General features: G+C 49.0%; 1 protein-coding gene across 3 annotated transcripts in view; it reads right to left on the bottom strand.

Annotated features, from left to right (window-relative positions):
* Positions 1–13,621, bottom strand: part of Loxl2 (lysyl oxidase like 2) — an 83,202-nt gene that overhangs the window by 10,573 nt on the left and 59,008 nt on the right. For all 3 annotated transcript variants that reach the window (XM_041675280.1, XM_041675288.1, XM_041675296.1), the window contains exons 7-10: positions 10,067–10,218; positions 7,885–8,052; positions 5,115–5,277; positions 2,306–2,549 (exon numbers count right to left, since the gene is read on the bottom strand). In XM_041675280.1, the coding sequence (XP_041531214.1) occupies positions 2,306–2,549; positions 5,115–5,277; positions 7,885–8,052; positions 10,067–10,218 (727 nt within the window). The remainder of the gene's footprint in view (positions 1–2,305; positions 2,550–5,114; positions 5,278–7,884; positions 8,053–10,066; positions 10,219–13,621) is intronic.

Genomic DNA, 13,621 nt, shown 5'->3' with positions numbered 1-13,621 from the left:
TCTTCCCAAAGAGCCTGAAGAGTACCAGATATAGTCTCACATTTGTGCTCCAGCACTTTGGAATTGGGTCAGGAAGAATGGGAGTTCAAGGGCAGCTTTGGCTAGACAGGGAACCCAGGGTGGGCACTGTCTCAGGAAATGCAGTAAAACAAAACCAGGGAACCTGAAGCCATCACCTGGAGCTCTGGAAACTGAGAGAATGTGCGCAGGTCTCACGAGGATCCTTGGATCTTGCAGTCATAATTATATACACCTGTGCCTACGCTGTCCATCCCTCATTGAAACTGCAGCATGCTACATTAGTTACGAAGATGTGGGGCCAGTCCCTGGGCACAAGGACAGGAGAGGGACTATGCCATGGTCACTGACCAAGGGCACATTGCAAGTGAGAATACAACCTTGAGGGCGTTACCTCCATGCCCAGTTGACAAGAAAAAGGGTCGTATGATTTGCTCGTGTTTTTTTCCCCTCCCCCCTCTCTCCCCCAAACATTTGTAGGCCAAGGAGAAAAGAAGCCACAGGAAAAGTGGGGAAGGAGGGTCAGAGTCCCTGGAACTCCAGATCACAATGCTGCCATGGTGACACCATACGACTGTTCTTAGAGAGGAGACTGAGGCTCTGAGAGCAAGCAGATGGCACTTGGAGGTTCCCACCATGTAATCTTGGGTGGGCCACCATATGCAGGGCTGGGATGCAATTACCTCCCACTTATAGATCCATAGGCAGAGTCAGCCCCTGGTTCCCCGCCACATGGTCTCTAAGGGAAACCAGGCACGGAGACTGTCAAGACTTTAATTCTACTTCAGTTTATACCCTGGCGAAGACAAAGCGATTCCTTGGGCCTTTTCAACAATCAGCCAGTTGTTTCAAAGGAAAATCAGAGGCTTAACTGGGACTGTAGCATTTTCTTTTGGGATAGGTTGTACAACTCTATCCTCAAACGGATTTAAACGTGAGTGGGTCATGATTTATGACATGAGAAAGAAGCAAACCATAGGGAGACATCTGATGAAACTTTGGAGGAGCTAATAGGGAGAGCAGCACAGACCCCTGAAATGGTAACTCCTTAGGCTATCTGCGGTAGTTACATGGAATTCAGTGGTCTGTTACTTGGAATGGCCAAATGTCAGTGCATCTGCCTCTGATGTAATTGTAACCTCAGAGCTGGAGGGAAGCCTGGAAGGAGCTTCCAGGCTCTGTTATGCAGACCTGTGGGGGTCCTCAGCCAGTTCTGGCATTCACCATGCTCAGATCTTGCTGTAATGGGCCTCACTTTGAAAGACAAATGTTTCCTGTCATAGATGGAATACTTGAGCCCAGAGAAGAGATCTACCAGGAGTTCATGGGCCTCTGGGGGAGGGATTCCCGGTGGGAAGAACAGCAGCTACTTTTCCAACAGTGTGCCTGCAGTGTCCTCTATCTGCCCAGACTGAGGACAAAATGTGACCACGCAGTGACAGTGGAGTCTGAATTCGATTACAAGCCAAGAAGAGCAAAGGAAAAATAGGAGGAGGAAGAGGTCCTGGTGGCTTCCACAGGCCCCGGTGGGCACTGGCTGTAGGATTTCCCACTGTTCTTCTGTCCTGACCCAGTCTTTGCAGCACCTGGATCATAGCCACAGACGAACTGGAAGGGGGCCCAGAAGTCCCAGCAGCGTGGCCCACTTGGCCTAATGTCAGGCTGCTGGTCAGGGACTTGAGCTTAGCAGGCTAAGACCAGTTCTCATGACTCTGAGACCTGGAGCTCCTATCTCCATACCCCTCACCCTGTCTTCCTAGAGATATTAAAAATACTGAGTCAGGAGGATGACCAGGACAGATTTGAAATGGCAGTGGTTGAGCAGAATCATTAAAAGTATAACCATATGTATGCAAATGCCATAAGAAAACCCATTCTTTTGTAGGTTGACTTTAAAATTTAATTCAAAATAAACCTCACTCTGGTATGCAAAATATATTTCTAACGAACGGAGGGTCCAAGGCTCCAGACCCGAAAGTTCTCTGTAGAGAACAAATGTATTGCGCATGCCCTTGGACACTGTGGACTGAAAGTCCTTGGAGGGCCCCGACATTCAAATCAGCATGTCTCCTAGGGTCAAAAGCGCTCTAGCCAAAATGCAGGGACTCAGCAGAAGGGGAGCAGCCCGTGAACTGGGAGTGGAGAATGGCTTCTGGAGAAACAGATTACTCTTCTACCTAGATCTTGGATCGTTGGCCTTCTTAGGGTGACTCTGGCATTCTAGATCCCTAGTCTGGGTCCTGAAGAACACCGGGCTGGGTAGCTGACCAACGGAGGCATGGCTTACCTGTGGCAGTCATGCCAGATCCATGCGTGGCGGCCATTCTTGGGGCGGAAGTCGGACTGGCCATTGTTGTGGATCTGGGAGGAGAAGCGCAGGAGGCGGCGGTAGCCTGTGGTGGGGTTGGTGTGGACGGCAGAGGCTGAGAGGCAGTTCTCCTCCATGGCGCACTGCAGCAAGAACATGGGCCTGTCCTCCAGGTAGGCAGTTTGCTGCACAATCTCTGCGTTAAGCACCAGGTCAGGCGCAGCTGGGGAAGACCGACATGGGTCACAGACAGGAAACCCTTCCAAGGGCACCCCTGAGAAAAGTGCCATCATCCTGCACGTCCTGGAGCTGGCCTGGGCTCCTCCTTGTTACCTTTTTGTCACTCGCAATGATACTTTCTCTTTTCCAGAAGTCTGCTGGACACCCCCCTTCAGCTACCAGAAATATGAGTGATGGACACAAGGGCTCCTCCTTAGATCATTTTCTCTACTTTCAAGTCCCTCAGGCTCCCCATAATAAAAAGCAGAACGATAATAAAGGAGACCCCACTCACCCTTGGTGTGACTCTCTCTCCCCAAGCATGCATGCGGATTTATGGCCTACTAATGCCCTTCCCCTAAAACACATCTTGACTGTCGATGTCTAAACACTACCATGAACATTCATTTCATGGTTCTGTAATATTTAATTCACCCCCTGCTTCTACCTTTTAGGGAGGCAATACCTTGGCTGCTTAGAAGTTTTCAATGAAAGGCAAGACTGTGATCCTATAGTCAGCCTGCTCCTAAATTGTGTGGTGTGTGCGTGTGTGCGTGTGTGTTCTTTAGAATATGTCTCTGACAGAGAGATTTCTGTGCGTGTGTACGCGTGTGTGTTCTTTAGAATATGTCTCTGACAGAGAGATTTCTGTGCGTGTGTACGCGTGTGTGTTCTTTAGAATATGTCTCTGACAGAGAGATTTCTAGGAGAAAGAACAGCATGATTTAAGCCTTTGAGGCATATGGCCGAACTTGCCTTCTCACAAGCTTTTCCTGTTTCCCTTCATCACAGCATGGCACAGAGCTTGTACGGGAAGGATGCTGTCCATGTTGTTGGGGATGGAGGATGGAGGCCTCTTTCCACCCATGTGAACTGAGGCCACCTGAGAAACACGGCCTTGAAGCACGCGTTTCAGAGAACAATTCACGACAACCTCCTAGGCCTGGCTTCATAAACTGCGGGTTGAGAACCCCATATGAAGTTGTGTAAATGAATGTGGCGGTCTTAAAAATTCGGGGAACAGTAAAACATTTCTGAATATACAATGACTGAAAATTGACTTGACAATCAAATGCATAGGGAGGCTGAGGTGCCTCTGGCCGTGCTTGCCCATGTTGCATCGCGTGACTTCACCACAGCCTTCGTTCTGAACACTCAGCGCACACACTTTCCATTGTGGATGTCACATAGGCAACACCCACGAACACTGCATTAACAATTATACTGTCGAAGTACTTATCAACTCTTATTCATCAAGATTTATTTCTTTGTGCAATAGGCATGTTGGAGACTGCATGGGAGAGTGGAAGCAGAGACAGCATTAGCCTGGCTAGCGGGAAGGAGATCAAAGAGCCGTGTGCCTTCCCCCATCCCACACGCGAGTCTGCATAATACATACAGTACTGAAGGAAGGTGGTCATGTGGATACATACAGCAATGGTGGGGTAGAGGGAAATGCAGCTGAGAAAATGCTGAAAGGTAGAGATGAAGATAGATTGTATGTGTAGGGCAGTGAGAGTCCACTACCTAGAAACCAGGTATTCAATTACGTGAGTCGACAGGGGCCATTCTTATGCGAACCGCCATAGGTGGGAAGACCTACCCTAAACACAGGTGATACCATTCCATGGACAAGAGTCTCCAACTGCTTGGAAAGGAGAACTCGAGCATTCGTCTCTCTCTGCTTCCAGATTGTGGATAGAATGTGACCAGCTTGCCTCCTTCTCCCCGCTCCTGATGGACTCTAATCCTCGAACTATTAGCCAAAATAAACTGCTCCTTTCTTAAGCTGCTTTTTGTTTGTTTGTTTTTTGAAATAGGGTTTCTCTGTAGCTTTGGAGCCTGTCCTGAAACTCACTCTGTAGACCAGGCTGGCCTCGAACTCACAGAGATCTGCGGGCTTCTGCCTCCTGAGTGCTGGGATTGAAGGTGTGGACCACCACAGCCCAGCCTCTTAAATTGCTTTTATCAGGCATTTAGTACTTGTGGTAGTTTGAATATAATTGTCCTCCATAAACTCATAGGGAGTGGCACTACTAGGAAGTTGTTGGGGTAGGTGTGATCTTGTTGGAGGAAGTGTGTCACTGTGGGGGTGGGCTTTGAGAGCTCATATATGCTCAAGCCACGCCCAACAGCTCAGTACATTTCCTGTTGCTTGCATAGCAAGATGTAAAACTCTCAGCTCCTTCTCAGCATCATGCTGGCTTGCATGGCACCATGTTCCACCATGATGATAATGGGCTGACCCCTGAACTGTAAGCAAGCCCCAATTAAAGGCTTTCCTTTGTAAGAATTACTGTGGTCATAAGAGTTACTGTTTTTTCATAGCAACAGAAATTCTAACTAAGACAATACTAACTGATATACATTCCTTAAACTAATCCTCCCTTTTTCCCTCTTTACCATGCCATCAGCCAGGACCTGTGGTTGGGGAATAGGACCCATAATCCACTGTGCTGTCCTCTTCTGAGCTCACACTGTGGGAAGAGTAACTGATGGTGCCTTCAACTCCAGAGAACCTGGGACAGGAGGGAAGCCGGAGAGGCAGGCAGCCCTTGGGAAGCCTTACTTTCTGAGCAGGCGACTCCAGCGCCGAACCGCACTCCACCCTCAGGGCAGGCCACTTCCTCGTCATGGCGGCAGTGTGCCAGGGACAGCTCTGTCCCCGAGCACTTCACTCCACTCATGACCACTTTGTTGGCAAAGACGTTCCCGTGCCAGTACCAGGTCTCCTGAAGAAATCAACCAAAGAGGACACAGTATGTCAACTTCTGGCTCGACAAAACCCTCAAGGCTTTACGATCCCATTTTCTAGGTGGAGACAGATGAGGCACAGAGAGCCGTTTATTCCAGCTGGTGACGGAATGAGGGGGCATCTATGACTAACCCTGGGTTTGCATGAGAGAAGAAGACCATTCACATATGACAATAATTGGCTGTCTTACAAAATTCAGCTCCTGGATTTAATTCTAGGAAAAGCACTTTATGGGATGCTGGCTGAGGAGCCCCCAGGTTTATGATGCTGAGATTGATTAAGATCCTTCTAGCTATGGAACTTCAAAACACTGTTAGCATACACTCTTATAGTTCAAAAACTTCCCAGTAGAGAAAATGGGTGTGTGGGGGAGGGGCAAGTAAAGAGCTTACAAGGGAACGTAAAAACCTGCGTGCTCTGAAGTTTCCAGGGTTTATTTATGCATCAACTTGGCTCAGTGACAACAGCCAGATAGTTGTTTAAACACTATTCTAGATGTTTCTGTGGAGGAGATTTTAAGTAAGATTAATATTTAAATCGTTGATTTGAGTATGACAAGTTGTATTGCATCATGGGGGATAGGTCTCATTCAGTCAGTTGAAAAATCTTACAAGGCAAAAAAAATGAGGTCCCTTTGTGAACAGGGCAGAATGAATGCCTTTGGACTTGAAACACAATCTGAGCTGTTCTTTGGGGCCACAGCCTTGTACAGTTTAGACTTGTCAGCTTCCCAAATCATGGGAGCTCATCTGTCAAATCAATCTCTGTCTATTGACTGATGGTTAGATACACAGTTTCAGATAGGCTATAGAGATAAAGAGTTGGCCCTCTTTCCTTGACTTCTATAACTATGGGTTCACAGCCTTGGACTGAAAAAATAAAAAAAAATATTTTAAAATATCAACTATGCTAACCACGTGTAGACTTTTTGTTGTTTTTCCTGTTCCCCAAGAATTACAATACCAAAACCATAAGCATAACATTTACACTATATTAGAGATGACAAGCCATGGAAAGACAAGGACCTTCAGGGAAGAACATGTGTAGATTCTAAAGGAACACTGTACCATTTCATAGGAGGATTGGAGCATTATGGAGAGATTGGTACCTGGGGGGGGGGGGGTCCCCGAATGTATCTACATCCTATTGGTTCTGTTTCCCAAAGAATCTGAAAAGAATCCCTCTAATCCTCCACAGGAAAAACCTAGGGCTCTAAGCAAAGACAGGGCTTGTCTTAGGTGGCTGTTTAGAACCCCAAGCCGAGGCCCAAGTATCTTGGGAATGAGCTGACAGAGAAGAAAGACAGCCAGACAGCCGATCTGTCACTTGGAGAATCAAGTGTTGTGTGTGTCCAGCTTGCTCTAGGGGGTTAAGTTCCTAGATGGTGTCTCTCCTGGATACTAGAATGATAAGCTGCAGATAGAGAACACAAGGATCCCTGGCTCACGACTCAGCCCAGGTCAGACCATAGGAGACAGACAAGCTCAGCAGGGATGCTGAGCTCCTTCCTCAGAAGGAAGAGGCTATATGGGACCAGGAGGGAGAGTCAGGCCAGCAGACAAGATGGACCACAAAGTCTTGTCCTGCTTCATGGCAATACTCAGAGCTGGGACACTGAGGAATACGGATCCTTCGTTCACAGGTGGGGAAAGCGGGGCACAGAGGAGTGGGAACTTTGCCCCAGACTATCATGCAGGAATGGTACTGGGAGTAACCAGGGCCTCTAGTCCTGTGCTGTCTATGACTGGGAAGCAGAAATGAAGACCAGAATGACCTTACTGGATCTCTTGAGTCACTAGGTCATTTGAGAGTGGTTCTGGCAGGAAGGTGCAGCCAATGTGACAAGAGTTCAGGACACAGCCTGGAGATTTGCTAGCATATCAGTAAAAAATGAGACAAGGAGGAAAGGGTTCCTTCACAGAGGGCTTCGAGGAAACAAACTAAGTCATTTGGAGTGTTGATCCTCATGCTGGGTGCTCCCCATGTTCCTCGAAGACCAAAGGTCCTTCTAAAAACAACATACAGGACACTTCAGGCTCAGCCTGCGGAGAACCCCAACATGGAGTGGTCCAAGGCAGCAGTAAGTGACTCAGAGATGTCCAACCTGCAACCAGTAGGCACCAGGCAATCTCAAAAAACCACTATAACCATGGATGTTGCAACCAGTGGGCAACAGGGGATCACAAAAAGCGTCCCCCCCCCCGTAACTATGGATGCTGTTCAACACAAAGTCAAAGACCCACTTAAAACAGTATGAGTTTTCTCTGTAACGTTTTCATAACTTACAGGCACAGCGTGAACTTTGTAGGTGACAACATTGTGTCATGACGTCAAAGGGCTGGGCACACCTGGAGCCCCTTATTCTGTAGCTAGATACTGAGACTGGGATAGGAGAGACTTGGCCTGAGCCTTGGAGCTGTCAGGCAAGGGGCTATGTCTAGAATGAGATCTCTTGCCTTGGTCCAGGGTTTGCTTGGTTGTGTCCTTTCTTAGCGACAGGGGAAAGTTAGCTGACGCTGACTAATGATGGGAAAGGCCAGGCTGAATGGAGGGTGGGCGAGGCTGTTAGGCCTGGGTCACTTACCTGGAAGGCATTGCTGGCAAAGCCCAGGCCGAGCTGCCGGCAGACCACCATGGCCTCCACAATGCCCCAGTTCTGGCCGCATACAGTTCCCCACACAAGGGACCCATTTCTCTCTGTTAGTACCTCCACTCGGCCCTCATAGGGGTTGCGGCCTCCGTTCAGGCGTAGCTGTGGATAGCAAGAAACATGGTCATGAGGATGGATGGAAGAGTCTCCCCATATTACCATTAGCTCCAAGCCAGGCGGTCCTACTTGGCCACCTTTGGATCCAGAACATCCTTAAGAGTCCCCCCGTGTGTCAAATTATGCCAGCATGAAGTCAGTGAGGTCTCACCTAGGTGTCTGGACCCCATGCTGAACACCACTCTGTTGGTAATGTAAGCGCCTTCTAAGAGGTGCAAGAATTACGTGTATAGCATCAGGATTCTGCCGGATCTGTACACTCCCTCCTAGGTACTAGGTACCACTGACCTCTCACGGAGCCTCTCACTGTCCCAGTGACCGAAGGAATGAAGGTTCACTGTAGCTGGACAAACAGAACCCAGAGCCTTGTGCATGCTAGGCAAACACTCTACCAACTAAACCACATCCGGATCCCATTCCCTAACACTTATGCATAAACCCCAATGCTATCCACTCTGCTTGGAGGTGTGGTCTCAAAGGGGACAATTAAGGTTACTTAAGACCATATAAGAATGCTATAATTCAGACAGACTGATGCCTTTAGAAGGAGAAAAGAGACCCTGGGGATGTAGCAGGCACAAAAAGAGGTTACATAAGGACAGTAAGAAGGAGGCTGGAAACAGGGCAGACCAAGACCAGAGAAACCCCAGAAGACACCAAAGCCTGCAATACCTTGGCTTGGCTGTATTCTCCTGGCAGACCCAGGAAGAAACCAATCTTACTGGTGAAGCTGGCAGTATTTTATTTTGTCACCAGAAGCAGACCTATAGTGATGAAACTCGGATGCTTTGGTTCTTTCTCCTAGCATGGATGCTGGCACACTTGGGAGTCCCATGCCTGGCTATGCCATGCCTGGCTGGCCGTTACAACTGAGGTTGAGCTCAGACAGTATAGCCTCGAACCTGGGCCTTTGGAAATATGAGAGCTGTTGGCAGCGAGGATTCAACACTTCTGTGGCAACAAGCAGGCATCTGCTCTGGCACGGCTCTATCTACAGACCACCAAAAGCTTCTGGAAAGCCTTGTTTCTTTGCCTGAGGTCTCTCACGTCCCTGAGCTTTGACTCATCTGGAGAATGACTCAGCACATGGGGATGTAGGGCTGGCCATGGGTTGCAGCATTAACAGGGTTCCCGTTGCAAACTTCTAGCAGCTCCAGATGGCAGGTTTCCCCGTGTGTGCATTCCTGTTACCCGAGAGGAATGCACAGCCCAACTGCCTGTTGCTGGCAGGCACCTAGGGCACAGTTAAGGACGGAGAGTTCTATTAGGAGTGCCTTGGCGCTCTGGTGTCAGGGAAGGACTGCTGTCTTATCAGGAACCTGCCACATCTGGTGCCATAATGTGTCTATTTAAATATGCATACAATATTTGCTCTATGGCATATGTCACGTAGCACCCAACAAACTTAAGGCACAGTGGGGAGCCTCATGTAGGAAATCATGGGTGTTTTGTAGCACTGATTAGACTTCCTGTAAGACAAGGAGGTGGAGGATTCTTCTCTGTGAGCAAGGTCGACAAGCATTGCACCCTGCCTCGGGAAGGGTGGTGCCTGTGTCTCCGGTTGCAAGTCCGCTGACTTCCTTCAATTCCTGTTTATACACCGCTGCCGGTATTATGTTCACACAGTGCTCTGCAGACCCGCCATCTGTGCATGCGGTGCCTCTGAGTCTTCACAGAGGATCTATGCCAAAGGTGTCAGGTGTGGTAAATTCTGAGCTGCCCCTGTACCACATGCCTAGTCCCAAAGCAAGGGATCATCCACAGGGAGATGTCGGATACCTGCCACACCAAGAGCGGCATTTATGTGTTTGTTCACTTGGCACACTTAGAAATGCTGACTGGCAATGACATTGACAGTTGACAGCGGCAGAGCAGGTGTCAAGAGTTCACCTTAGAGCACCCTTGCATACCTAGGAGAGTCCTTCAGAGTGAGGCCACCTGCTCTGCATTCTTTGGGGCCTCAGCATCGCAGGTGCCTCTGGGCATGCCACCTCCTCACCTTTTTCTGGAAGCCCATGATGGGGATGTTGCATCGCACACCAGCGTCTTCCTCATGGCTGCAGCCCTGCGACTCCGTGTTGAGTTTGCAGTCTATGATGGACTTCTCGGTCCCTGTGCACTGGACCTCGTTGAGGTGGATGGGCCCAATCCCTAGGAAGGGAAGCAGGATGCATGCTATAAAATCACCTGGAGGACGTTTCCTGGAACAGGCAGGAAAGGCCCTAGAAACCAGACTCTGTCTATTCCACCTTCAAAACTCCCAACTGTGGCCCCTTCTCCCTGGAAAAAAGTGGTGTGTGTGTGTGTGTGTGTGTGTGTGTGTGTGTGTGTATTTTGCCTTAAGTGCAATACTAAATTGCCAGGTGACCTTGGTCAGATCACTTAGTGTTATGGTTTGAATGTAAACTGCTGCCCATGAGCTCATGGGGTCTGGTCACTAGCTGGGGGCGCTGTTTTGGAAAGCGTGTGAAAACTTTAGGAGATGGTGCCTTGCTGGAAGAAGTGGGTCATCTGGGAGTGGGCTTCGGGGGGGGGGGGGGGGTTGAAGGCCCGGCACCACTTCCTGTCTTATTTCCTTTCTGACTTCAGATGGATGCCACGTGACCAGCTGTCGCATGCTCTGGCCGCCATGCCTTTCCTACCATGATGGATTATATCCTTTCTTAAATAAACTAAGCCCAAATAAATCCTCTTTTTCTTAAGTCCCCCCCCCCCCAGGTATTTGGTCACATCAATGGGAACAGTAACTCATACACCCAGCCTCCCTGGTCACTGGGTCTCTTTAATAAAGGAGTCAGATTAGATGCTGGCGCCTTTACCCTGCAGCTACCATAGTCTAGGCACTTAAGAGTCTGAGAATATGACTGCATCTGTAAAAGTCCCTGCAGGAAACACGTAGCCTACACAAACTAGGAGGTCTGAGTTAGAAAGGGGGCCATTTTAAAATCCAGTCAAGAATGGGGTGTAGGGAGTATACATCACAGGGTAGTTAAGAACTCAAGGCTAATAACACTAGGGCTTGAACACAACCCTCTGAGTGAGAGAAGAGCCAATAACTCACTCAGGAGAGGGATGAAGAGGTGAAGACCCCTGAAGAGAGCTGTCTCCCTCCGTGGAGAGACATAGTGCCCATGGGGACTGTCTAAGCTTCTCCCCTCTGGTCACCTCCAGTTTTCACCAGTATCCCGTGTTGGCCAAACCCAACTATGCCTTGAGGCACTGGGCATCGTGGTGAGGGTGGAGAGTGGACCTGGAAAGGCAGACAGGAGTCATGGGGCAGTCGACATGGAGATGATGCTAGGAAGCTTGTCTTTCTGGGGCTGGGATAATGAGAGTGAGCCTCAGCCATGAGAGGAAGGGTACTCGGGCCCCTCAACTCACACCCAGAACTTTCCTTTTCAAGCATGATGAACTTCCCAAAGAGTCATCTGCTTTGTCTCTCGCCCCTTTTCCATATGGCTACTAGAAAATTCAAAACTACCCATGTGGCTATGTTTCTGCTGGAAAGCACTCGTTTGCAGAGCTGGAATGTTTTGTCAAGTGTTTGTCCAGTAGACCATACCTGTTCAACTGGAGTGTGTCTCCCTTTTCCTGGAGTGCCTCCCTCCCTTGATCACTCCTTGGACATCTCTGGGCATAGACTCTAAGGACAGAAGCTAAGGCATGATGCAGGACAATTGTCTATATTCTGTCAATCATGTTTTAAATAAACGCTGATTGGCCAGTAGCCAGGCAGGAAATATAGGTGGGATAACTGGACAGGAAATAGAGGTGGGTCAATGAGAACAGAAGAATTCTGGGAAGGAGGAAGCCCCCTCCCCAGTTCTGTTCAGACACTGAAGAAGCAGGATGTGACCTGCCCCACTGAAAAAGGTACTGAGCCATGCGGCTAACATATAGTAGAATAATGGGCTAATATAAGTTACAAGAGTTAATAAGAAGCCTGAGCTAATGGGCTAATCAGTTTTATAACTTATGTAGACCTTCTGTGTGATTCTTTCGGACATAACAACTGTGAGAACTGGGCAGGACAGAAACCCCAACAAGCAGGCCCTGATACAACAAAAGCACACAGGCCTATGTCTCACACTTGGTTCACTTGTTGGGGAAGGTTCATGTGTCAGCAGACAGCTGGGAACTGGGTGGGGGGTAGTCCTGAAGTACAGAGGGAAGAGCCTGTCATTATATGAATATCCACCCTGGTGATGCAGAAGCCAGACAGAGCCCCACACATCACCTATCCAGCTACCTTGTTTTACAGTGAAGAAGCTCAGGACTAGAAGGTTCTTCAAGGTCACAGACAAGCAAGTAGCCAGGCCAGGGTGAGGACTCAGCCTCTGCCCTTTCCCTACCCATGGGTTTAGGTGTGGTTTCTTGTTCCATCAGCTAGAGCCAGGACTCAGGAGCTGACCCTATCTGCTCTGGGGCATGTCTTTTAATGAGACTTTTCCTTTCCTGGCGACTATCGTCATCCACCCAACGTGGCAGAAGGCAGATAAATCTCCCACAGTGCCTTGACAGCCGACATCAAAGGCACTCAAGCCATCTTCTTCCTAGAATTCCTCAGGCAACTTGTAAACCTTTGGCTGCTCTGGGCGGGGCAAAGAATTAGGTCACACAGTCCCTGCTCATGACACATGGAATGTCCGTGTCATCGAGGGCTTGTTTATGCCTCGGGAGGAGTGGCTGTGGTCCTGAGGACCTTAGGAAAGCTCAGACCATGTGGATCAACCAACAGAGGGGACCATAGAAACACTGAGGCACCTGACTTCTTCACTGGGACCTAAGGGGAATGGGTTGCTGTGTGGCATAGCAGGGACTGCCAGGTGACACCATATGCTGATGCTGCACCTGTCCCCAGCCACCTACCCTTTAATACACATTTGGTACAAGAAAGGAGTAAATGTCATTAAGACTAGTCAGGGAGGGAGGCAGTGTCAAAAAAGGAAGCCAAAACCATAAGAGTTAGGCAACTGGCCAACTCTTAGGTTCCCATGAGCCTCATAGTCCTCCTACGTGGGACCAGAGAAACTATGTTTCCCTCCAGCAGGGCAGGTCTATGACCCCACGACTTTCCTCAGTTCATTCCCGGGGCAGCTGGGGGTGGGGTCTGATGCAGGACAGTCAAACAGATGAACTAGAGTGGATAAGCTGCGCTGCTAGGCTATGAGAGTTCTGGGTTCTCTAATTGAGCGGGAGGTGAAGGTCAGCTGAGATGCTGGAATCCTAGCAGAGAAAGCCACTGTTGTGGTGTTCAGGGCCTGGGTGAGCAGGAGCTATCACCTCCTTCAGGCTGCAATTGGTGACCTCACCAGACTCCTTTCTTTGGCATGATGGCTCCATTTGCAAGAGTATAGGTTACCTCTTGGAGCCCAGGACAGCGGTCCTCAACCTTCCTAATGCTGTGACCCTTTAATGCAGTTCTGCATGTTATTTGGTTGCTATTTCATAACTGTAATTTTACTACTGTTGTGAATTGTAATATAAATATCTTATATGCAGGATATCTGATATACTACCCCCAAGGGGGTTGTGACCCACAAGTTGAGAACCA

This window comes from Microtus oregoni, unplaced genomic scaffold (assembly GCF_018167655.1).
Source record: "Microtus oregoni isolate MIOR12 unplaced genomic scaffold, Mior012 000001F_ref0000356, whole genome shotgun sequence".
Classification (NCBI taxonomy): Eukaryota; Metazoa; Chordata; class Mammalia; order Rodentia; family Cricetidae; genus Microtus; species Microtus oregoni.
The sequence above is the reverse complement of the archived record's forward strand: the minus strand, read 5'-3'. Positions and strand labels throughout refer to the sequence as shown.